At 41.0% G+C, this 24647-nt stretch overlaps 1 protein-coding gene across 1 annotated transcript in view; it reads right to left on the reverse strand.

Moving 5' to 3' along the window:
• The window catches only part of BLNK (B-cell linker), an 84945-nt gene that overhangs the window by 4714 nt on the left and 55584 nt on the right, over positions 1-24647 (reverse strand). The window contains exons 7-16 of the mRNA XM_001928233.5: positions 23533-23614; positions 22257-22328; positions 15120-15192; positions 13111-13138; positions 12283-12325; positions 9991-10075; positions 9567-9598; positions 5697-5773; positions 4785-4868; positions 2466-2621 (exon numbers count right to left, since the gene is read on the reverse strand). Coding sequence (XP_001928268.1) covers positions 2466-2621; positions 4785-4868; positions 5697-5773; positions 9567-9598; positions 9991-10075; positions 12283-12325; positions 13111-13138; positions 15120-15192; positions 22257-22328; positions 23533-23614 — 732 coding nt within the window. The remainder of the gene's footprint in view (positions 1-2465; positions 2622-4784; positions 4869-5696; positions 5774-9566; positions 9599-9990; positions 10076-12282; positions 12326-13110; positions 13139-15119; positions 15193-22256; positions 22329-23532; positions 23615-24647) is intronic.

Raw genomic sequence — 24647 nt, forward strand, 5'->3', positions numbered from 1 at the left:
TATACCACATACAAAGAAATAAACTTAAAATGAACTAAAGTCTTAAATGTAAAGACCTGAAACCATAAAACTTAGATGAAAACATAGGCAGCACACTTTTTGACATTGTTCTTAACAATTTTTTTTATATATATATCTTCAGGCAAGGGCAACAGAAGCAAAAATTAAACAACTGGGATTATATAAAACTAAAAAGCTTTTGCTTAGTGAAGGAAACCATCAACAAAACAAAAAGGCAGCCTACTGAATGGGAGAAGATACTTGCATATAGTATGTCTGATAAGGGGATAATATCCAAAATATATATAGAACTCATTCAACTCAGTATCAAATAAACAATCTTATTTAAAAATGAGCAGAAGAGGAGTTCCTTCTGTGGCTCGGAGTTCCTGTTGTGGCTCAGTGATAATGAACCTGACTAGTATCCATGAGGATGCAGGTTCTATCCCTGGTCCCACTGAGTGGGTTAAGGATCTGGTGTTGCCATGAGCTGTGGTGTAGGTCACAGACACCACTTGGGTCCTGCATTACTGTGGCTGTGGTGTTGGCTTGTAGCTGCAGCTCTGCTTCTAACCCAGGCCTGGGACCTTCCATCTGCTATGGGTGTGGCCCTAAAAAGACCAAAAAAAAAAAAAAAAACCAGAGGACCCAAGTAGGCATTTTTCTAAAGAAGACATGCAGATGGCCAATAGACACATGAAATGATTCTTAACATCACTAATCATTAGGAAAATGCAAATCAAAATCACAATGAGATTTAAAAAAAAAAAATCTTGTTAGGGCTGCACCCACAGCATATGGAAGGGGTCGAATTGGAGCTACAGCTATTGACCTACACCACAGCTCATGGCAAGGCCAGATCCTTAACCCAATGAGGGAGGCCAGGGATGGAAACCATGACCTCATGGATAGTAGTCGGGTTTGTTACCGCTGAGCCATGAGGGGAACTCCCCACAATTAGGTATTATATCACACCTTCTGAATGGCTATTTCAAAAAGGCAAGAAACAACATGTTGGTAAGATGTGAAGAAAAGGGAACTCTTGTGTACTATTAGTGGGAATGTAAATTGGTGCAGCCACTATGGGAAACATTTTGGAGCTCCTCAAAAAATTAAAGATAGAGCTACCTTATGACCCAGACATCCCACATCTGGAATATATCCAAAAGAATTGAAAGCAGAGTATCAAAGAGATATTTGGTCAATTAACAAATCATTCATTTAATAAATACTTATCAAGCATCTTCGGAGGCCAGCCATTGTGCTGTGTGTCTCATACAGAGATGAACAAGACATAGTCTACTCCCTGGCCTCATCTAATGGAGAAGACAGACACTTTACCAATTATGAGGCTTTGTAACAATTCAGACACTTTCTAGCAAGCTCTGGATTTGGAATGGGTATAGTTCTTTCTGAAGGAGTACTGAAAATAGCTATTTCTTAACACAAACTTTTAAAATACTATTTTCATGGCTCAGATTGATCTTTTCCACTTTTTGCCCTCTCATGTCCTACAACTTTCATTCTACTGATTCACATTAAATAAATCATTTAAGACTGTGACATGGAGTTCCCATGGTGGCTCAATGGTTAACGAATCTGACTAGGAACCATGAGGTTGTGGGTTAAGGATCCGGCGTTGCTGTGAGCTGTGGTGTAGGTTGCAGATGTGGCTTGGATCCCACGTTGCTGTGGCTCTGGTGTAGGCTGGCAGCTACAGCTCTGATTAGACCCCTAGCCTGGGAACCTCCATATGCCACAGGTGTGTCCCTGGAAAAAAAAACAAAACAAAAAGACTGTGGCAAGTGTCATTCCTTTTCTGACCATTTATAGATTATTATTCTAGCTCATATTTCAGGGCTCACATATAGGAACAAGCTGGTGGAACAGAGATATGATAAGCCTTGAAGTTGACCCAGATTAAAGTGGAATTGATATTGATGTATGGTTAGTAGTCAAGAGCCATATAATGCTTTCTTTTTTCTTGCTGCAGGCCCCAAAGTTCATTCTGATCCAAGGGCTACAATCTAATGTTTCAACTCTAGTTTCTGTATTTCTTCCGGATTCTTCCCTGGTCATTCACCTTGGTACTTGAGTTAAGATCTTAGTTCTTGACTTAGGAGCTTTGGGCACTGACCTTGATTTTTATAACATCAATTCCATTTGACATTTAAACCTTGATTTCTGTGTCCCTCCTAAAGTACTGAATCAGATGGACCTCAATAAGTAACAGGATAGAAGGAGTAAGGTACAGTTTTACATCATACCAGCCTTTCCTCCTTCCTGTTCTCTCATAGATATACTGCCCATATGTAGTAGTTTATCTTGTACTCTATTTATGATAAGTGTGCACACCTTGGACCAGGTACTCTTGTATCCTTTCTTCTCATCTCTAGCACCCAATACAATATGGCATTGTGCTCAAAACAGAGTCATAGAGTTGGATTAGAAGAGAAATTACTGACCTCTTCACCGTTTTTCTTTCTGCCCAAAGCATACTGTTTTGTTGCTTCAATAAATCTCACAGGGATATTATATACTCGCTTATTAAAAAATACAACTAGTGTATATGGCTGTTTGGAATCATGGCCAGAGCTTTTCCGAATAAGAAATGATCCATCCTGTTTATTAAAAGAAAGAATAATTATGATTAGTGTTTCTTGTATTTCCATAGGTTAGAAATCAGTTGATGAAAGATACCTGTATTACATTCAAAAGGTAATTATTTAGCTATATGATTTTTATTATTGATTAGAACTTTTTTATTATTCTCTAAGAAAATACTTCAGTAAAATATATATAGAAAATTCTGAATAAGGTCAATGCTAGCTTTTTGATGCACTAAGTAAGACATTTTGTTTTTAGGATCTAGAAATGTGTGAAGCGACATATTAAGATCAAACCTAAAGGGCACTGTTGAACTAGTAACCATGTTCACAAGTTGCCTATGTCTGAAAAAAAAACCTATCAAACCATTTCCATTCAAAAGTACTATAAGAAGAAAGCAGACATTGGGAATCCAAACATTTCAGCTGATAAAAATTTTCTCTCCGGAGTTCCCATCGTGGCTCTGTGGTTAACAAATCTGACTAGGAACCATGAGGTTGTGGGTTCAATCCCTGGCCTTGCTCAGTGGGTTAAGGATCCCGCATTGCTGTGGCTCTGGTGTAGGCTGGCGGCTACAGCTCTGATTAGACCCCTAGCCTGGGAACCTCCATGTGCTGTGGGAGCGGCCCAAGAAAATGGCAAAAAGACCCCCCCAAAAAAAAATTCTCTCCAAAAACTTATGTTGAAGTAGGAAAAAAATTCCAAAATAAACTAAATATCTTATAAATATTCTGGAATCATAAATTCAAAAATTATGAACAAAAATGGACAAAAACAGGAAAAAATGCAATAAGTGTTGATCACACCATGGGAAGGAAATTGAAGAGGAAAACAAACCTATCTCAGAAATGAAGAAAGAATTACAAGATGCCCAAGGGACAATAGCCTTAAATGAAGACTTAATAAATGACTGAAGGAAGGCATTGAAACAACCAAGAAAGAGAAAAAGTTTTTTGGTTTTTGTTTTTAAGTACAGTAGGGTCAGTGTGGTAGTGTGGTTGGATTGAAAGAAAGACCAAAAAAAAACAAAAGGTCTAAAATGTATGTAATTTGAATCCTTAAAAAGATAATAAAACAGAAATACTCTTTAAGATTACAATTTAAGAAAATGTTTTAGAAATAAGAGAAAACTTAGATCTGCATATTGAAAGGGTTTCCATTTACCTGGAAACATTGACCTGGAAATTTATTCAGAGACCTAATCTGGTAAAAATGATAGACTTTTAAAAGAAAAAAATCTGCAGAGCCTTCCAATTAAAGTATCAACTTATGAATAAGGGAAAGAACATTAGCATCACAGTTCTCAAAAGCATTGTATGGAACAAGGCCATCCAGTGTGAAACAACACTTTTAAAAACTTAAGCCAAGGATTTTATATCCAGCCGAGATTTCCTCCACGTATCAAGCTATGAAAAACAGTTTTGAATGTGCAAGAAGAATTCAGGGAATAATTGGGAAGATAAAAGAGAAAGAACAATGACACTTTAATCTTGGATTGTGAAGCACCATCCTTCCTGAACATCTACTTTGGTAAGTTTCACCAAACAAAAAGATAAGTGAGGAAGCCAGCAACAGGACTGATGGAAAGCACTTAATATATTTCATTGCAGAGCTTGGACTAAAACAGGGGTGGCAGAAAACAGTATATTCTGACAAGGCAGGGTGCCAGTGGAAAAAAATGGGAGGATAAAAGAGAAAGAGAAAGAAAAATGGCACTTTAATCTTGAATTGTGTAAACTGTTCCTAGTGTTCCTATATGATTAGCTTAGACTCTCCCAACAATTTACTTCCAAGTACTTTTTGCCATCTTGATCCCAATCTTTTATCCCAAGCATTGATCCAAAATAGCCTGTTACTTCTCACTTCTGGATAGATCTCATGTAGCACCAAGCCTTACAGAAGTCTCTCCCAAAGCCTTCTTCTCTTCCACTATTTGGAGAACAGTGGAGACTATGGAACCATGTAATGAAAGTACAAACAGCAGTAAGATAGAGGAACAAAGAAAGAGGGAGGTGTTTGAAAGAGAAGAGGGGATAGCAGTTCCTCTTGAGTAATAAGTAAAGAAAAAAGATCCCTGCATCCATAATTGTTGCAATTATTTAATTAGCATATTATTGGGATGACAGCTGTGCCTATATAGGCTGAGGGCAGAATATGAGATTTTAAAATGGTCAGACCTTGTTTGATTTGTATAAAGCCTCTTCAGCTGACTTCCGATCGCAGGCACCAGCATACCATGGTTTACAGTGAACATCAGCTTCCTGTGAAATAGAGGGCATTGTTAAGCATAAGATGGTCCTTTGGTGACACTGAGCATTAGAAATGAAGTCCCATTTTACATTATCAAAAAGGCCTAACTACATTTGGGCCAGTAATCTGAAAATGAGTTTTATGCTTTTTTGATCAACCACGAAGATTATGTAATTGACTTTTCCTCCATTTGGGCTTAGGGGCTAGACTTAGTACTTGAACATAAGAACTAAATCCTGCTAGATTCCTAAACCATTTATTCCTTTCTCCTAAACAAGTTATAATCTCCCTTTCTATCGTGATCTTATTGTTGCTGTTTCATGGAGTGTTTTATAATTTCCAAAATGTTTTTACAAATACTGTCTTATTTGATTCTTGTAACTACTTTGAAGGCAAGATGAATACATGCTATCATCCCAGTTTTACTTTTGAGAAAGCTTAGAGAGACCTGTCCAAGGGCACACAGAGTCTTTTCTCTGTCTTTTTTTAAACTGTGCTGTTTTATGTGTTTTAATATCACATGCCTCCACAGATCTATTCTAAGAAAATTACATAGTTTAAATAGAATCTATGTGAGAGGAAGAACAATAAAACTACACACTTCTTTGCTAGCTTTGAAGAAACACCAGTTGTTATTTAGGGCATCCAGAATACAAATTGGCATAAATGGAGCAAGGTTTTAACAATTGGGAGAAAAATGTGTTCTGTATCCATCAGCAAATGACAACTCACAAATTGACTTAAAATAGAATTTGTTCCTAAGCTTCAACTCCAAAAACTCTCTTATAAGAAGAAATGCTTTTCTGCAGTTTATTGATAACAATGAGTTCACTTCATACCTGTTCTGATAAATTGGAATTAGATGGAAAGCTAGGTAATGGGCCATCCACGGTTGGGCTTCCCCCTTCTGGAAATCCTGAAAGGGATGTGAAAAATCAGTGGATCCTATTATATTTTAAGCAATTACTATGCCCATACCTCAACACTGTGCTGGGTGCTGCAAGGAACACACACACTGATAAAATCACACTTAAAAAAATCACACACACACACCAGAAAATCCTTAAGACCAATGGTCCTCAAAGTGTGGTCTGAGAAGCCTGGGAATGCCCAAGATTCTTTCAGAGGGGTTGCAAGTTCTTTTCTAAATACATCTCTGTGAAACCCAATTTTTCTCATGTACTCCAACCAGTGGAACATATTGCAACAGATTGAATGTAGAAGCAGATACGAGAATTCAGCTGTCTCTGTTACTCCAGGCATTAAAGAGATTTTTAAAATGTAAAACAATGCCACTCTTCCTACTCAATTTTTTGTTTGGGAAATATTGTTATTTTTTCATAAAAATATGTTATTTATATAAACATATAATGAGTTTAATATTTTTGAAATGGATTGATGTATTTTAAACGTTTTAATTAATACATTAAATATCATTAGGAAAAAAACACATAAACCAAAGTTCTTTGGGTATGCAATGATTTTAGGAGTGTTAGAATAGTCCCGGAATCAAAACAATTGAGAATTGCTGCATTAAGGATAAACTCCCTCAAGAGTTTTTGTTTTTATTTTTGTTTTTATTTGCCTTTTTAGAGCTGCACCCCTGGCATACAGAGGTTCCCAGGCTAGGGGTCTAATTGGAGCTGCAGCTGCCGTCCTACACCACAGCCACAGCAATGCAGGATCTGAGCCAAGTTTGTGACCTACATACACTACAGCTCATGGCAATTTTGGATCCTTAATCCACTGAATGAGGCTAGAGATCGAACTTGCGTCCTCGTGGTTACTAGTCAGGTTTGTTACTGCTGAGCCACAAGGGATACTCCCTTCAAGGGGTTTTCATTCTAAATGTGGAGACACATGAAGTGGAGTAATCATTTAGCTATGACATTCCTTCATTATTTTGTTCCTCTCGGTGATGAAGGCATTGGGAATATATAGCAGTCAACAAAACAGCAAAATGCCCTTCCCTCCTGGAGCTTAAATTTTAATGCAGTGAGATAAGCAATAAAGACATGTTTATATATATATATATATATATGAAATATGTTTATATATATATATGAAATATGTTTATATATATATTTAAATAGTCATAAGTGCAATGAAGAAAAACAGAGGGTCAGTGGCAAGTAGTGTGTTTAAATAGGCTAGTCAGGATGGCTTTAAGGAGTTGACACTTGGGTAAGATCTTTAAGGTAGAGAGGGAGGAGCTATGTGGATATCTCCGGAAAGAATGTTCCAGGTACAGATAAGAGTGAATTCAAGGGCCAGGCACATTTGAGGAATAGAGAGGGGGCCAGTGTGCCTGGAGTGCAGTGAGAAAAGGGGAAATGAATAAGGGATGAAGTCAGGAGGTAATGAAGGCACCAGGTTTGTTGGACCCAGTGGACATTTAGGATGACTCAAGCTTTAATGACCATGATATGGGAAGCTTTTCGGAGGATTTAAACAAAGTAATGTGACCTGCCTATCTTAACAAGCTCACTCTGGCTCTAAGGCTGTTAATAGAAGGGGGCAAGGGCAGAGAGACCAGTTCAGTGTTGCAAGCCCAGGCAGAAAATGATAGTGGCTTGGAGTTGATGGTGACAATGGAAGCAGCAAGAGTGATTGGGTTCCAACTGTATTTTGAAGGAACAGCTGGAAGGTGTGTGAAGAAAGCAAGCAAGGAGTCATGGGTGACTCTAAGGGTTTTGATCAGAGCAAGTAGAATCATCCTTTCTTAGGAGGGGAAATCTGCGGGAGTAACAGGCTTAGATGAACCAAGTGCTTCAGATGAAAGTGCCTTGGATGTTCCAAGGTGACAGCCACTGCCGTTAACAGGAGGGAGCAGTGAGAGCTTGGTGGTCCCAGCAAGCTTGGTTATGAAGGAAGGATGTGTCCCAGCAATTGGGGACAGTATTTCTGGGTGGGAGCAGCAAAAGAGGGCAGGTGGTCAGGCTCTCCCAAGGCACATAGCACAAGGTGGTTAGTGGTTTCCACAGTCAGTGAGGTTGGGAGAGGTCAAGACTGACAGTTTCTGATCCCTGAGTATGTAACAGTCCTGTTTCTACATCTTAGCTCATTTTGTCCACACATACACGCACCTCTGCTTTTTATGGGGGCAGCCATTGGAGCCCATTTTACAGATGAGGTTTTCCCCAGCCACCGCAGCCCTCGCTGCCTCTATTCCCCTGTCCCACCCCCTGCCACCTTGCTTTATTTTTATTATTTATTTGTCTTTTGTCTTTTTTAGGGCCACACCTGCTGCATGTGGAGGTTCCCAGGCTAGGGGTCTAATCGGAGCTGTTGCCACCGGCCTAAACCACAGCCACAGCAATGCCAGATCTGAGCCACGTCTGCAGCCTACACCATAGCTCACAGCAACGCGGGATCCTTAACCCACTGAACGAGGCCAGAGATGGATCCTGCAACCTCATGGTTTCTGGTTAGATTTGTTTCCGCTGTGCCACAGCAGGAACTCCTTGCTTTATTATTATTTTTTTTTATAGCACTGTAGAATTTACCTGATATTGTATGATTTACTTAGTTGTTTATTTTTCCTATCTCTTCCAGTGGAATAGAAGCTCCATAAGGGAAGGGACTCTTTCATTTGCTGCTGTATCCCTTGTGTCTAGAATAGTGACTGACACATGGGTACAGATGGTCGTTAAGTATTTGTTAACTGAAGGAATGACTTGGATTGTCATACAATAAAAGGTATAGTAAAGCTTTATGTAATAAAAAAAACTTTCTATAGCTATACCATTTCACTTTGTATTCAGAATTTTAGAAAATTTATATTTTGTTTCATTTATTTAATATGTATCAAAATTTCAATTAAGAGTTCCTGCTGTGGTGCAACGGGATTAGCTGCGTCTCTGGAGCACTGGGGCACAGGTTTGATCCCTGGCCCAACATAGTAGACTAAGAATCTGATATTGCTGCACCTTGTGGTATAGATCACAACCACAGCTCAAATCTGATCCCTGGCCCGGGAACTCCACATGCCATGGGGTGGCCATTAAACCTAAGAAACAGATTTATGTTTATATAAACACACTTTTTTTGGTATACAACGATTATTCTCTTTATTTAAATTTATCAAGTCTGGATTATTTTGGAATATTTTCCAAATAAGGTAGGGTTTTGTTTTGTGTTTTCTTTTTTTCCCTACATTGAGTAGAAAGCAAATCAACATTTGGACAGTTATGTTCTGTGAACCTGACTTCATATCTTTTTAGAGTATTATTTGCCTTGGGAAAATTATCCAGAATTTGCCAGATCTTCTCTTCAGGATATCTTGGTAAATATGTTTTATGATTATTAAAACATATTTTAGATTTAATTTAAATAACTATAATTTCTTGAACACCATCTAGATAGCAAGTACATGTTCTTTGACTTTATCATCTTATCTTGAAAATAGTTGTATTGATTTGGGGGGGGAAATTAAATAAATAAAAGATGACTAGTATGACCAGTAAAATATTCAATCAGCATGAAAAAAGAAAAGAGTAAAAAATACCAAATCTATTTACTTTTCAAAACAGCTCTATGAAATAAATATTCTTGGCCCCACTTTACAGATGAGGAAGTAAACTAGAGAGGCTAGGAAGACTGTGCAGCTGAAAGAGGCAGTGCTACTCTGGAACCCTGGGTGGCTCAGACATGAAGATCCAGCCTTAGCCAATACCTGATACTGTGCTCCATGCCTTCATTGTACTTACTTGGCAGAGGAATGGGTTTTTGATGGATTGGTCTGAAAGGAAGAATTTCAGATTAATTAAAGGGCAAAGCAGAAGATATGTTTTACTTCTTGTTTGCATCAACATGAATGATTGATAAAATATATCTAAAGCTAGAAGAGGCACCAAAACCTTCAAGATAAGAAAAATTCTTTAGGTTTTTAAAAGGAGGAATCTTGTCCAGTGTTAGATTTTAGTTAAATCCAATAATTAACCCCAATGTTAGGTAAGCCTTTGTGATTCTAAGCAGTTCTTTTAAAGTCGTTACCCACTTAAACACTTTTAAAATTTAATTATGAAGCAATGAAAAATCAGATGTTTACCCAACACTACAAGGTCAGTGTCCCTGTGCATTGTAAAAATGCAGGCATTAAGGAAACTTATTTTTAAAGGGAAGGATGCTTACTTCTGGGCAGGAGGAAACACTGGTGACTGCATATTTTCTTGCCTGTGACTAGATCCTCGGTGGCGTTCGGCAGGTATAGGTCTTTCTGCATTAAGAAAAGTATCATTTTAGAATTCGAGTGCAATGCCTGTCCTTATGCCCAAACTCAGCAACATCAACTGAGAAGAACCAGATTTTGGTCCCATGAGCATGTCCTTCACCAGGATGTCATTCCTTTGTGACCTGTCAATCTAGTGGTGTGTCTATAAGACCAGGCCTCCTAGTGGTGTAACAAGCATACCCTACCACCTCTGCATTCACTCCTGGCAATGTACAAACACAGAGATGGAACCTGTGGCTCCTGGAGCTTTAAGTGTGTGATTATAGGTGAGAACCAGGAGATAAGCACATTTTAGACACCCCTGCTTTCTGTGTGGCCTCCACACAGGTGTTACAACACTTTGGTGTGTCTTCGTTAGTCATAAGGTGTGGCACAAGTAATTTCTTACTGGTAAGAGGTAAAATATCAGAGTTGCGAATGATGTACTCTTGCAGAAACTTCTTGAGCAAATTCAAGGTTATCCCTATAATACTGATAAATCTCATTTGCATTTCACTATGTTTTCCTGAGTAAGAGAGGAAGGGGTGAGGGTACAGTTAGTACACAGGGAAATGGACATAACCTGAAACCTAAGAAGTGAAGCTCATAGTGAAGCCCATATGCTGAACCACTAATAAATGCAAATGTAAATTATTGTAATGTTTTATTCTTCCTCACATTTGGTCTAGGGTGTGTTAAAATCTGGACATATCCAAAAGTATGTCTCCTGCATGGAAGAAGGGTTGAAAATTATTAATCTCCATTATGAGAACCAAAAGAAAAGTAATAAAAACTTTAGAGGGTCAAATAAATGATAAGATAGACTTCAGGGTTTCTCATGACACAAATTCAGAAGCTTGAACCTCTGAAGGTTGTGTTTCAAGTTTGTGGCAAGTTACTTCAAGCTACCATGTGAGATGTTTTGTTCATGACTTTACTACTCGGTAATTTCAGGAGAAACAGTGAACCATTAGGCCCCTGTGGTCTGATGAGCTTTGGCCACACCTGCTTTTGCCCATGTCCTCCAGGGGGCTTCCTTTCTAGGCCAGAGGAGGCTGCTTGCCCGCTTTGGGTTTGGATGCCCATTGCCTTTGCTTTTGAAATGAGAAAATGAGAGGGGACATGCCATACTTCTGCAATGGGAGCCCCTTGGGAATGAGGACACCGGAGTTGCATGAGGCATGCCACGAGCACTTTCTCTTCTGCTTTTGGAAGCTCTTGAAGCCATGCAGTTTGCATAGGGTTGTACTTATTTCCTGCAGAGGCTCACCCTAAGGCTCCACTATCACTCCAAGCTCCCTGTTCAACATGCATGGAAAACTATAAGGAATGGAAGGACAGCAAGGCAACAGTATCAAAAGAAAGGCAGAAGAAAGCAAGACAGCAGGAAAGGAGTGGTACCTCAGAAACAGCCTGGGGGAAAGATATGGAAAACAATGTAAAAAATCCATAAGAGCAGTCAAAGCAGACAGGTGAGCTGTGATCCAGTCAGAAAATGTCTATCATCCATCATCAGACCAGGTGTGCCCATTTTAATTTAACTCAGGCAAACAGTGAGCTTTTAAGATTATCTTCAAGTGTAGGTGCAGGACTTTAACTTCTATATAGCATTTTAAGTGTTGAAATTATAGACGTGTCTCACTTCTTTCTGTTTTTTTTCCCCAATACTTTTCAAATAATTTTTTTTCCCAAAGGAAAAGTTCTAATAAAAAGTATATGTAATATTTTTAGGTTATGATAAAACAAAGGAAGGGAAGCAATTGAAGATATACTAAGAAGATAGGTGTTTGAACTCAGGAAACTATTTTCAAAACTTAGCACCAGAACTTGTTCTGACAGATTTTTTTAAAAATTTCATTATCTTAACTAAGCTATTAGTTACAATATTTGTGAATGGCTCTAAATAAGTCTTCATACCTGTGTAAGGCTATGGCACTGTTTCTGGCAAGTCATATCTGTCTACAAATAGGCAGGTTTGGGGCGTATAGACAGTAGCCGGCCCCAAAGATGCAGGCCCAGTAAGTTCAGGTCATGATCAACTTTGCTACTCACTACTCATGGCAGAGTAAAGGCTGTTTTGTTTAGAAAACTGTTGTATATTTAAAATTGCCTTATAAATAATGAAAGAAATTTAAAAAATACATGTGTATATAAGTATGTTATCAGAGTAACTTTGGAGGACATGCTCATCCATCAGAATAATATAGATTTACCTTCACAAACACTTGAGGCATTCTGTTGAGAGGCAACTGGAGTCTATAAAAAATAAGGCAAGGATCTTCAATGCAGTGGTATACGGAAATAAAAGTCAAAGCAATATCATTAAAATAAATATTTGGGGGAGCATTTCTTTGGTGTATTCTTTCAACCACAAGAATAACAGTTAAAAACACATAGTCCCCAAGCTTTGCATTAAGTGACAATAGACTGGAAGTGTGTCAGGGAGGGAGCAGTGTTGTCTTGGTGTGGGGACCTCCCCACTGTGTCAGCAGGGTTGGCGGATACCATGACCCCCAGCAGCAGCTGTGGAAATGGGGCATCTGGCTTTGGTCTCAGGGCCCTACCATCTCCGTGTTTGTAAGTGATTATAAATGTCAAGCTACAGTGTGAGTACCAGGTCAAGGTGGGCTTCCTCAAATAGTGAGTGGACTGGCCCAGGTTCCTTGTGTTCCAGCCAGAATCTGAGCATAGTCAGGCCTGTGTGAATGCCTAATACACAGTTGTCAATCATTAGCTCCCAGGCCAGTGGGTGAGAAGCAGACACAGGGCCTCCTATGGAGAAGGCTGAGGTCATGCGGGGCAGGGAGTCTGGCCTCTGCAGCTACTCGCATTGAGTGAAGCCACCAGGGTCAGTGAGGATGAGACCTTCCCCTGCAGCATCTTCCCTGCCTAATAGAAGATTCCAAGTTTGTCTTGGACTGTCTGGGCAGCAGCAGGAATACTGTGTTCACTTTGGCTGGGAGCATTGTCAACTTTAAATAAATGGATAAGAATAAACATTGCAGGGAAACATGAAACATTTAAATACAAAACTAACTTACTGTCTTCAGTTGCATAGCTGGTTTTTTCCTGGGGGATAAAAAGAGATTGGCTTTGTTAAAACACAACAAAGATAAAGAGGAGCCGACTACTTATCATTTTACTCTCAAATTTAAGCTAGAATAATGAAAGTGATATGGCTGTGTAGGAAGACCATCCCTGAAGGGCAGAGAGGAATGGAAGTAGGATTTAGCCACAATCCTCCAAAGCCTCAGATAGGGGCCGCTAACAGATGGACAAGGGGTTAACAAGGATAAACAGGAGTGCCAGTTGCCAGGGAGTCTGGATAACTGAGCTCTTGTTCCAGTTCTGTTACTAATTACTCTGTGACCTCAGGTCTCTTTCTCTCGGCTGTGAGGGCCAGTCTGAGCTTTAATTTCCTCATCTGTGAAACAAGGACCAGAATCCGTGTTTTCAAAGTGTGTATGCAGAACCCTCTCTTCCCTCAGTGGCACCCAAGGGCTCCTGTCTGGGGAGGGAGGGGGAAGATGTGAGGTTTGACCTCCCCATGCCAGGTCACTATTCTCTCCTAGATGTCTGCCTAGAATTTCATTCCAAACAGATAAACAAGACCGACCTATACAAGTTTGAAAGCTACTGTGATCTGTGGTCCTGAAGGTGCTTGCCTGAGCTAACTTGGTGGCTTGTCTTAGTTCAGTACAGATTGGACTCTAATATTGCTAAGGTTTTATAATTCTCTTCTGTGTTTATTTTAAATACCGCCTGATTGTCTGTCTCTGTCTCTTTGTCTTGCTTTGTTTTGGCTGAGAGTTGGAAGATTGGGGAAAGAATACTAACAATTCCCAAGTGCTTCTAAGATGCTTAGCACTGGGTTAGACTCTTCACATAAACCTCACAGTGTCCTTTTAAAATGGGTATTTTTATTACACTTTAGAGATTAGGAGACCAAGTAACTTGCTCCAAGCGATAAAGCTGAGCCAATAGAGAAATACGCCAAGTTTTGCTAATAAACTCCTGAAATTAAGAATTTCTTTGTTTTACCCAGAGGCAGAATTAAGACTATAACCATGCAGGCCAGCTTTGGACAGATTTAAGTGTGCCTTTAAAATAACCCGTTGAGGGAGTTCCCGTCGTGGTGCAGTGGTTAACGAATCTGACTAGGAGCCATGAGGTTGCGGGGGTTTGATCCCTGGCCTTGCTCAGTGGGTTAAGGGTCCGGTGTTGCCGTGACTTGTGGTGTAGGTCACAGATGTGGCTCGGATCCTGCGTTGCTGTGGCTGTGGCGTAGGCCAGTGGCTACAGCTCCCCTAGCCTGGGAGCCTCCATATGCCCCGGATGGCCCTAGAAAAGACAAAAAAAAAAAAAAAAAAAAGACTAAATAAATAAATAAAATAACCTGTTGAGCTAATATGAAAGCATGGGGTCACTGTTTGTAATAGTAACACGTTGCAGTACTCACCCGACAGTTTCAAAGCTTTCCCATGGTCAATGAGAAAGAATGGCTCTCTCACCTTCATTTTGAAAGGAACCTTGGGAGTGTGGCTTTGATTGAACACCCAATACCTGCTGCTCAGTGTGTACATTTGTTTATCAATCATTAACTACTTGAAAAGAAGCTGAGGAGTAGAAAGTAGGGTTGAAACCTGCTAATGGGTCTCAGAATTCTTCAGATGCTGGAGCTCCTCTCTTGTGGGACACAAGTCAATGAGCTTGAGATTTAACTAAAAGTTTATGGGAGGAAAAACTGCTAGTTTTTGATGTCAGCAGAGACAGCCCTAGTCCACCTTGAAGCATGCCATGGGTGTGGAGAAGAGCAGGGCAGTAGGGTGTCATTTCCATACCCTTCAGGAACACACCTATTGTAACATTAGGCCCACCTGCCTCTGAGCTTGAGCAGGTGTGCTTTTCTGGGTGGAAACAGCTGAAAAACACCCCCCTCTCACCCCCAGATTTTCAGGCAGGATTCTTTGTGGATTCCAGACAGGAATGGAGCAGTGATGGAGACCAGCCGCTCAAATCACAGAGCTGCTTCTCTGCAACTGGCACTCACCCGGCCCTGGGCAGTGGGGACGGCGCAGCCGGTGATGAAGTTGACTTAGAGTCCCAGGCCCCACTGCTTCGACCTGCACAGACATATACACAGGTCAGTCCTAGTCCTGAATGACATATACACAGGTCAGTCCTAGTCCTGAATGCGGGGATGATGGTCATAAGGATGATGAAACCCATGGTGGGGAGGGGGGATGAGCTGGCCTTTCTAGCAGGCTCAGAAATACACACACTTTTTTTGTTACTTTCAGTTAAGTATATATAGGTAGTTACATTGAAGCTTTTTGAGGAAAACCTGTAGGAAAGGTGATGAAACCGTGCATCTAAAATGCCAATTTATAAGGTCAGAATTACGATGTTAATTAGAAACGCCATCTTAACATTGCTAAATGACCTCCTCCTTTTCTCCGTAGGACAAATTCAGAGCCCCTTGATTCTGTGGTCTGAGTGATAGCCCACAAGTGTTCCTGTGGGAGGGAGCAGCCATGTACACTGCACAAACGTGCACACCAGAGGTGCCTAGGGACAGGGAGGTACAGACGCACCACTTCTGATCACACCTGTGGATACTGCTCATTCCTACACAGCTCATGCACCTAACCCCACATTTGGGGGACCTTTTTTATTCACCTCTGACTTCTCAGGGCCTCTGCCCATTGCACAGATAGACAGATTGAGACAAGCGGCAAGCTACTGCCCAAATCTCATCTTCTGAAGTCATAGAAGGGACTGAGGGACTTGTCCACTATTTCCCCTTCCCCTACCTAAAAATAGAAGTCAGACCATGGTTAGGAGAGAGGAAGGTGAGAGATAGACGGAGATGTGCTACTGGGATGGGGAGCAAGCCTGGGAGGGGAGAGGTTGGAAGCGAAGTCACTTCCGCTTATGTCTCCAGCTGCCTCCCCTCTGGCTGATGCTCACCTGCCTGGACATTACCACTCAGTGAGACAAAGCTCTCTATTGAATTAAACTGAACAGAATAAATATTTTAATTAAGAACCTACTGCATTTAGAAAACCTCAATTCCTAATGGACATAAAGGGGATACTCTGTAAATACAGAGTATTTATACTGATGGACTTGCCCTCAGTGGATTGTATTGTTTTAGTTTGCAGGATAAAGCGTAGACGTAAGCATTGAGATAATAAGCTATTACCAAGAACGACTCAGAAACTGGTATATGAAAAGCACTTGGAGTCACTATGTTAGGGGCTGTGGAAGAGCTGAAGACGTAGGCAGAGGCCCCCGCCCTCCCAGGATTTATAACAAGAGAAGACATATGCACCCCCGCACCACCTCATCTGACAGGACCACCTATTCCAAACATAAAAAAGGGGAAAAGGCATTGAACAGTTTTAAACACAGAGATCATAAAGTTCATTCTCATGGGCTTTACTGGAAGAGGCCTTCAGGCTCTCACTCAAAGCCCATCTACTCTTTGTCTACAAATGGTCTTTACATGGGGCTAACTTCCATAAGCACTCAGGGATGGCAACTGGTAAAGAAAGGAATGAGCCCTGGCCCCAGTGTAACTTCTACTGAGACGTTACCTGACCCAGATATGATTTTATTTTATTTTTTTTTTATTTTATTATTTTTTTGTCTTTTGTTGTTGTTATTGTTGTTGTTGTTGTTGCTATTTCTTGGGCCGCTGTGAACTCCCCAGATGTGATTTTAAAAAGCATTTGGGGAGTTCCCGTCGTGGCGCAGTGGTTAACGAATCCGACTAGGAACCATGAGGTTGCGGGTTCGGTCCCTGCCCTTGCTCAGTGGGTTAACGATCCGGCGTTGCCGTGAGCTGTGGTGTAGGTTGCAGACGCGGGTGGGATCCTGCGTTGCTGTGGCTCTGGCGTAGGCTGGTGGCTACAGCTCCGATTCAACCCCTAGCCTGGGAACCTCCATATGCCGTGGGAGCGGCCCAAGAAATAGCAACAACAACAACAACAACAACGACAAAAAATAAAAAAAAAAAAAAAAAGAAATGTAACTCTTAAAAAAATAAAAAATAAAAAAAAAAAATAAAAAGCATTTGGGGGGCATTCCCGTTGTGGCGCAGCAGAAACGAATCTGACTTGTAACCGTGAGGTTGCAGGTTCTATCCCTGGCTTTGCTCAGTGGGTTAAGGATCCAGCGTTGCTGTGAACTATGGTGCGGCCAGTAGCTGCATCTCCGACTGGACCCCTAGGCCGGAAACCACCATGTGCCGCAGGTGCGGCCCTAAAATGCAAAAAAAAAAAAAAGAGGGCATTTTGAAAAAGAGACAAATTTGCAGTTTTTAACATTTCTTGTGACGATAAATCGAAATGTTATCCGAATATGTTACTATGATGTCTTTCATTAGGTATGGTATCAAGTTGATATTGTTCTTCAAATTCTGGATACTTAAGATCAATACTGTGAAAGTACCCTTGGCTACTCATAGATGTTGATGTGACGTTTCAGGGAAGAGAAAAAAAAAAAAACTTGTCTGAAAAATAAGGAAGTAGAAAGAAGGTCTAAGTTAGAATTTCCTCCCAGGGGTTCCTCTCCTTAAAAGCCAAGGGCTTGCTTGGCCTGGGCATGTTATTGTTGTCATATCTACTGCCTGCTTTCTCTGCTAAGCTTCCCTTTCCTTCATATCTCCAAACAGTTGGCCAACGTCTTCCTTTCCCCTTCCCTCCTCGTAAATAACTTCTGCTGTCAGAGGAGAGGGCAGGGGCACGCCTGCTGTCCTCTGTGCTGGTGGAGTTCAGTACAAGTGCTGGTCTTGCATCAGGAAGACAGGGTTCTAGTCATTTCTCTGCCACCAAACTGGCTGCGTGGGCTCTTAGAAGCCACCAGGACTCAGTTTTCCCCTCTGGGAAGCAGGGACACTTCTGCCCGTGTTACCTAATTCAGAGTCGTCGTGGTCGGGTAATAGAGTAACTTTGAATATGTAAAAGAACTAGAAAAATATAAAATAATGTTGTCAGAAAGCGATTGATAGTATTTGAGGGTCAAAAACATTGTGCTCAGTGAAGGCAATCAGATGGAAAAGACTACATGTTGTATGACTTCATCTATATGAATGTTGGGAAAAGGCCTCTCTGTAACAACAGGAAGTAGCTCAGCGTTGCGCTGGGGCTGAGGGTGGGAACAGCAGTGACCACAAATGAGCACAAAAGCTCTTTGGGAGTTGGGGGGCGGGGAGCATGGAGAGTTTCTAAACTGTATTGTAGTGCTGGTTACAAAACTCTGTAAGTTCAGTGACTTACCAAAAAACATTGAATTCTGCATGTAGAATGAGGGAGGTTTAGGATATATAAATGATAACTCATAAAGGATCTCAGGAAAGAGGATTAATGCTATTTTCATTTGATCGTCTTGCTACCAACCACTGCAGCATCTGTAGGTGCTGGGCACTGTGCAGGGTCCTTCACATGTGCTACCTCTAAACCACATATAACGTCACAGGGAGCAAACCGAGGCTCAGAGGGGTTAAGGGCAGGGCTGAGGTTGGCAAACAAGGCCATTTGAGTTGAAAGTCCAGGCTGACACTTTCCTTCCCAGTCATTATGTCATCATGTTACTTTGAGGCATGATTTGACACATCAGATTCACTTGCTGCTTCCTTCTTATGTGGGGAAAGATTAGCAAAACACAGGAAGAGAGAGAAGGACTCTTCGTAGGCTGCTGCCCTTCTCTGCCATCCTGGCTGAAATCAGACCCAGCGGCATGGCTAGGGTAGGATGACCTAGTATCCTCCTCACTGCCAGGATCATTGCTTCCTGGGAAAGCCAGATTCTTGGTTGGAAGCATTTGGGAGGGAGAAACTGGAAGGCGACAGAGGGAGATGTGTCCAAAAGCATAATAAAGAAAAAATCAACTTTGTTTTGATTATATTGAGCAAAATATTATGTTAATGTTTGATTTAACAGCACAGCCCTTGCACAAGCTGGTGCTTACCAAAGTTTCTCAACTAGGAAAACAATTTACCCTTAGTTTTTCCTTCTACCGCATATATTTTTGCATCATCCTCTTTTCAGTTTTACATACAGTGTTGGTAAGTTTCCTTACTCTTAATGATCCCGGTGTTGGCCTTGGAGGTCCTTGGGATTTAATTCTCTTTTACCTGTTATAGACACCCTGTTATCTTAGTGGGGCTTGCATACTAGCTGAAGCATTCCGTACTCTCATGCATTGCACGAACTCTCACAAAATATATAAAGAGGTTTAACAACTATAATTGGGGCTATAGGTAACATTCAACTTACATATTAGCAAGGAATTTTGAATTCCAAAACTCCTCCTTTATGTTAGGAAATAAGGAGGTGGAATACTTTAAAAACGCTCTTTACCTAGAGGAAGCTCAGAAATGCATGCCCTGTCTACCCTCTTTGACAAAAGCTGCAAATCAGAGGTTGCACCACCTTCTTCTAAATGCTCATTTAGAAGTAAATCACAATAAGCTTCAGTCTTTCAGTTTGTTTAGACCAGTGCTTCTTAACTGGGAGTGATTTTGTCCTCCTCCCCCAAGGACGTTAGTCAGTGACTAGAGACATCTTTGCCCATCACTACCTGGGCAGGGGGTGCTACTGGCATCTAGTGGACAGAGGCCAGGGATGCTGCTAAACAGCCTGCAATGCACTGGACTTGGGGGACTCAGTTGCTTTCTCAAACAACTGACCCATCTACCATTTCATCACCTGCTCTGAGCCAGGTCCTGTCTGGGTCCTGAAGAGACAACTATGGGCAAGACATGGAGCTGAGAGTCTTATAGGAAAGACAGAGAGACCTTGGGAAGGATCAGGGGGTGAACGGGGAGTGCAGGGTACTATAGGGGTGTACACCAAGGGGATCTAGCCCTCTGTGGGGTCAGGAAAGGCCTCCCAAGCCATTGATATTAAGGCAATGTCTTCAAGGGGCGTGCAACATACTTAGGGAGAGTAGACTGAGACCCAGAGCAGTTAGAGAATAGGTATGGGCTGAGTATAGGTAGGTGACACTTATGGCAAAGGAGAGCTCTCTGAGGCATGTAGGAGGCTTCCTGGCAGGCGGGGAGTGGGGGGCCTTGAAGGATGGGTAGGATTTGGTGTCATAAAAGTGAGAACACAGACAAATACCAAAAGGCAGGACCCATGAAAAATAGGCTGATTGGAGTACTAGCTGTATTTTAGGAAGAAGAGGTTCATGTAAGGCAAGAAGAGCATTTTAAGATGCAACTACCAAAGAGCATTAAACTATTATTCTAAAGGAGGGTATAATCTTTCATTTATCCATTTCAATGAAAAGTTTCTATTCTAGTAATAACAGCCCTTCTCCTGAGTTACCATGTATTGAGTCTCCATTTCATTTGGGACCAGAGCAACCTCATCATGACGTTTTAGGTTGGTGACATTTGTTCCTAGAAGTTAAGTTGAGCTGGATAAGATGGCTCTGACCTCTACTCCCTAAGTATAAAGAGCCTGCAGGTTCTGAAAGGGAGGAAAAATAAGAACTTGTGAAGAGGGTGAGCAATTGCCCAGAAAATGAGCCCGGGAGAAGAGTTTTAAAAAATACTTGGAGTTCCCGTCATGGCACAGTGGAAACGAATCTGACGAGGAACCATGAGGTTGCAGGTTGGGTCCCTGGCCTTGCTCAGTGGGTTAAGGATCTAGCATTGCCATGAGCTGTGGTGTAGGTTGTAGACACAGCTCGGATCTAGCATTGCTGTGGTTCTGGTGTAAGCCAGCAGCAACAGCTCCGATTGGACCCCTAGCCTGGGAGCCTCCATGTGCCACAGGTGTGGCCCTAAAAAGACAAAAGACAAAAAAATAAAATTAAATAAATAAATAAATAAATACTCTTTCATTTTCTCTCAAGGAGCATATCCCTGAAAGCAGAGGTCAGTCTCCCAGTCTTGGTGTTCAGCCTTCGGGTCTGAGAGAAGGGGAAATGTGTGTGTGTGTGTGTGTGTGTGTGTGTGTGTGTGTGTGTGTGTTGGGTTCAGGGTGGGGCCGAGAAGGAGTGGAACACTGCAGAGGAGGCTCCTGTACCTCTCCGTGCTGTAATAGGGTGGGATACAGGCACCACCCAGCACTGTGGGCCTCTGTCTTAGGTTTGCCAAACCCTATAGGAAAGACCTAGGAACCACACAGTTTTCACCAGATTTGAGTATGAATGACATGGTAAAAACTAACTTTGTAATGGGATGCAGCTGGCAACATTTGGAGGGGATCAGAAGCTCATCTCTGTGACTGAGGAGATAGCCTAAGGGCAAGGGTGTGACTAGTGGACTCTCTAAGACAGAAGGTATGAAGGAATAAAGGACAGAAAGCCTGGTTGTGGTGCGGGCAACTAAAATGGAAGAGCAAATTCAGGGAAAGCAATAGCAGGACTGGGAAAGAACACAGGCACTCTGAGACGTGTAGCCTGGAGGCTGACATGTAAAGAGGAAAAGGGATGCCCAAAGGTAACGGTGATGGTTGCACTGAACTTGAGGCAGAGGGAAGGTCAAGGTGTTCTGAAAAGGAATCAGTTCAAAGTTGGACACTGGAGAGTTATCAGCTAAGACCAGAGAAGTGAAGCCAGAATGGATAAACTTGAAAGAAGTGAAAAGTAATACTCTTTACTGACCACGTATTGTGCACTGCATTAAGAATTTCTCATTCCCAATTTCAGAATTCTCCAGTTTCCGAGCACAAGCTATTATCTCTATTTACAGATGAGGAAATGTGCTTGGAGAGGTGAAGTACAGACCCACATGGTACAGCTGGTAGCTGGGAGCACTGGGTTTCCATCCCAGGTCTGCCCAGCTCAGAACCCAAGCTCTTAACCCCCATAATATTCTGAAAGAAGAGCAGAGGACTGAGGCTGAACCATGCAGACACCCTCAGTCAGGGGAGAGGAGGAGGAGCCAGCAAAATGCCCAGAGAGGTAGGATGAAAACCAGGATTTGTCTAATAGAGGCGCAGGGGCATGGGGATGGGAGCCCCCTCACATAGGTGCCCCTAGACAGTGGGTGAGCATGAGGAGAAGACCTCTGTTACCATTTGTTAAGAAATTTGGAAATAAAAGGGATTATTTCTTAATATTTGCTTTAAGTTGTTTACCTTATTTAGAATAGGTTAACCTCTTCCCCACGTAGTCATTTCACAATAAAAAAACAAAAACAAAACCACCAAATCATCATATACTCTACCTGAAGCTGTCCCTGGAGGAGAGGCTGGCTTTGAGGAGTTATTTGGCTTGGTTGATCTATTCACCATGGGAGCTGAAACACACAATCATGTAAATTTTATATATATTTAAATTACATATATGTGTATCATATATGTATATACAATATATATGATACTGAGGGTGATTCACAGTTGTGGAAAAATGCATTTGTAGAAGTAATGGGTCAGAGAATTTGCAAAGAATGGGAGACACACTTATTAAGCCTGCAAGCCATTAAAAAAAGCCTTCTCAGAAGAAAAAACATTTTTAGAATGAATATAATAACGATTAAAGTGAATCCTGGTTTGGAATTTCATTTGCCGAACTGGGGATCTAGGAGATAAAAGCGTTTGTTTTTTAGCAGAGGATGTGTATTGAACTAAGAGTAAAGGGACCAAATTATCAGTCCCACCCTCTCTGCCACACAAAACACATACCATTTCTCTTGGATTTTGTAGGACTCTTTGGAGTGGGGGTGGAGGTGTTTAATTTATATTTATTGTTTCATGGTTGTGGGTGCATTCAGGAATTCTGGTGGGTCTGGAAGCTTTTGGTGATATTTAGGGAGTGCAAGAGAGGGTTGCCATGATGGCAGCATAAAAACTAAGTACTGCTCCCTTGGACTCAGGTTTATCAGATGAGTAATGTTACTTGAAGAGGCAGCATTTATGCAGGATTATGTTCTCCATAGCGACTATATCCAGAGTAATCATATCCTGTTCCATGTCTCATCTGAGGGTATGTGGCACTGGCTTTTTAAGATAATTTGTTTGTAACTATATTTGTTATTTTGTGAAGGATTTACAAGGTTTCTCATGAGATAGCATCAAATTTTAAAGAATTAGACTGCAGAGCCTATTTTACTCTCATTTTTTTCAGTCCTCTGCAGAAATTGTTCCTAGGTGCAGTATTTGTAAGGTCAACATGGTGGTTCATGACACTGAGTATTAGGTTTTATGAGAAATCCATTCTAAGTGAGGAGCTGAAGAAAAGAACCTGCGTGCTTTTATAATTTGAGAAGGGAGTATTAAATCATGGAAGGGGATGGAGGATGAAGGGTAAGGCTATAAAACACAGAGATGGTTGCTCAGTGTGCCCTCTGCTTGACCAGCCAAAGAAGGGAAACGCTGTAGCTACAGAGGAGAGAGGCCTGGCCACCATCATTTCTGAGCCCCTAAGTGCTTGCTACCAAATAGCCTTGTATGCCTCTATTCACTGCTAGAAGTTTTCAGATGCTTAAAACTATAAACTCTTGCCTTTTTCAGATGGGGGTGAACTGTCTTCTGTGGGATGAATATAGTTTTCATCTTCATCTTCCACAGGGACCACATAATCAGCCTAAAAGTAATGCAGAAATGAATGAGAATGTTGTATATTCATAGTTAACTGCATAAGAAGGAGTGATATTTAAAAAATCTTTATTGAGATATAATTCATATGCCATTAAATTCCCCTATGTACAGTGACTTGGTGATTTGTAGCATATTCACAGAGTGTGCAACCATCACCACAATCTATCTTTAGAATATATTTATCACCCCAAAAAGGAACCCTGCACCCATCAGCCACTCTCACCATCTCCTCCTCTGACCTAGTCACTCGCTAACCTTCTTTCTGTCTGTAAGATTTGCCCATTCTGGACGTTGTGTAAAAATAGAATAATACAGTGTTACAATATGTGGTCTTCTGTGACTTCTTTCACTTAGCATAGTAATTTCAAGGTTCAACCACATTGTAGTATATATCACTCCTTTTATGGACAAATCATAGTCCACTGTATGACTATACCACATTTTATTTATCCATTCATCAGTAGATGGACATTTGGGCTGTTTCTACTTTTTGGTTATTATGAATAATGTTGCTGTGTTCATCTACACAGGTTTTTCTTGGGAATACACCTACTGGTGGAATTGCTGGGTCATGTTGTAGCTCTGTGTTTAGTAGTTTAAGGAACTGCTAAATTGTTTTCCAAAGTGGCTGTACTATTTTTCATTTCCACTAGCAATGTATGAGGGTTCCAATTTCCCCACATTACCAATACTTGTTATTATGTCTTTTGGTTATAGGCATCCTTGCAGGTGTGAAGTGATATCTAATTGTAATTTCAATTTGCATTTCCCTAATGGTTAATAATGTTAAGCATCTTTTTGTCTGCTTATTGGCTATCTGTATATCTTTTTTGGAGAAAAGTCTATTCAACTCCTTTGCTACTTTAATTGCTGTCTTTGTTTATTATTGGATTATAAGAGTTCTTTAAATGTTCTAGATGTATCTTTTATCAGATAAATAATTTGCATGGATTATTTCTCCCATTCTATAGGTTGTCCTTTTATTTTCTTTGTGTTGTCATTTGTAGCACCAAAGTTTT

This window comes from Sus scrofa, chromosome 14 (genome assembly GCF_000003025.6).
Source record: "Sus scrofa isolate TJ Tabasco breed Duroc chromosome 14, Sscrofa11.1, whole genome shotgun sequence".
NCBI classification, from domain to species: domain Eukaryota; kingdom Metazoa; phylum Chordata; class Mammalia; order Artiodactyla; family Suidae; genus Sus; species Sus scrofa.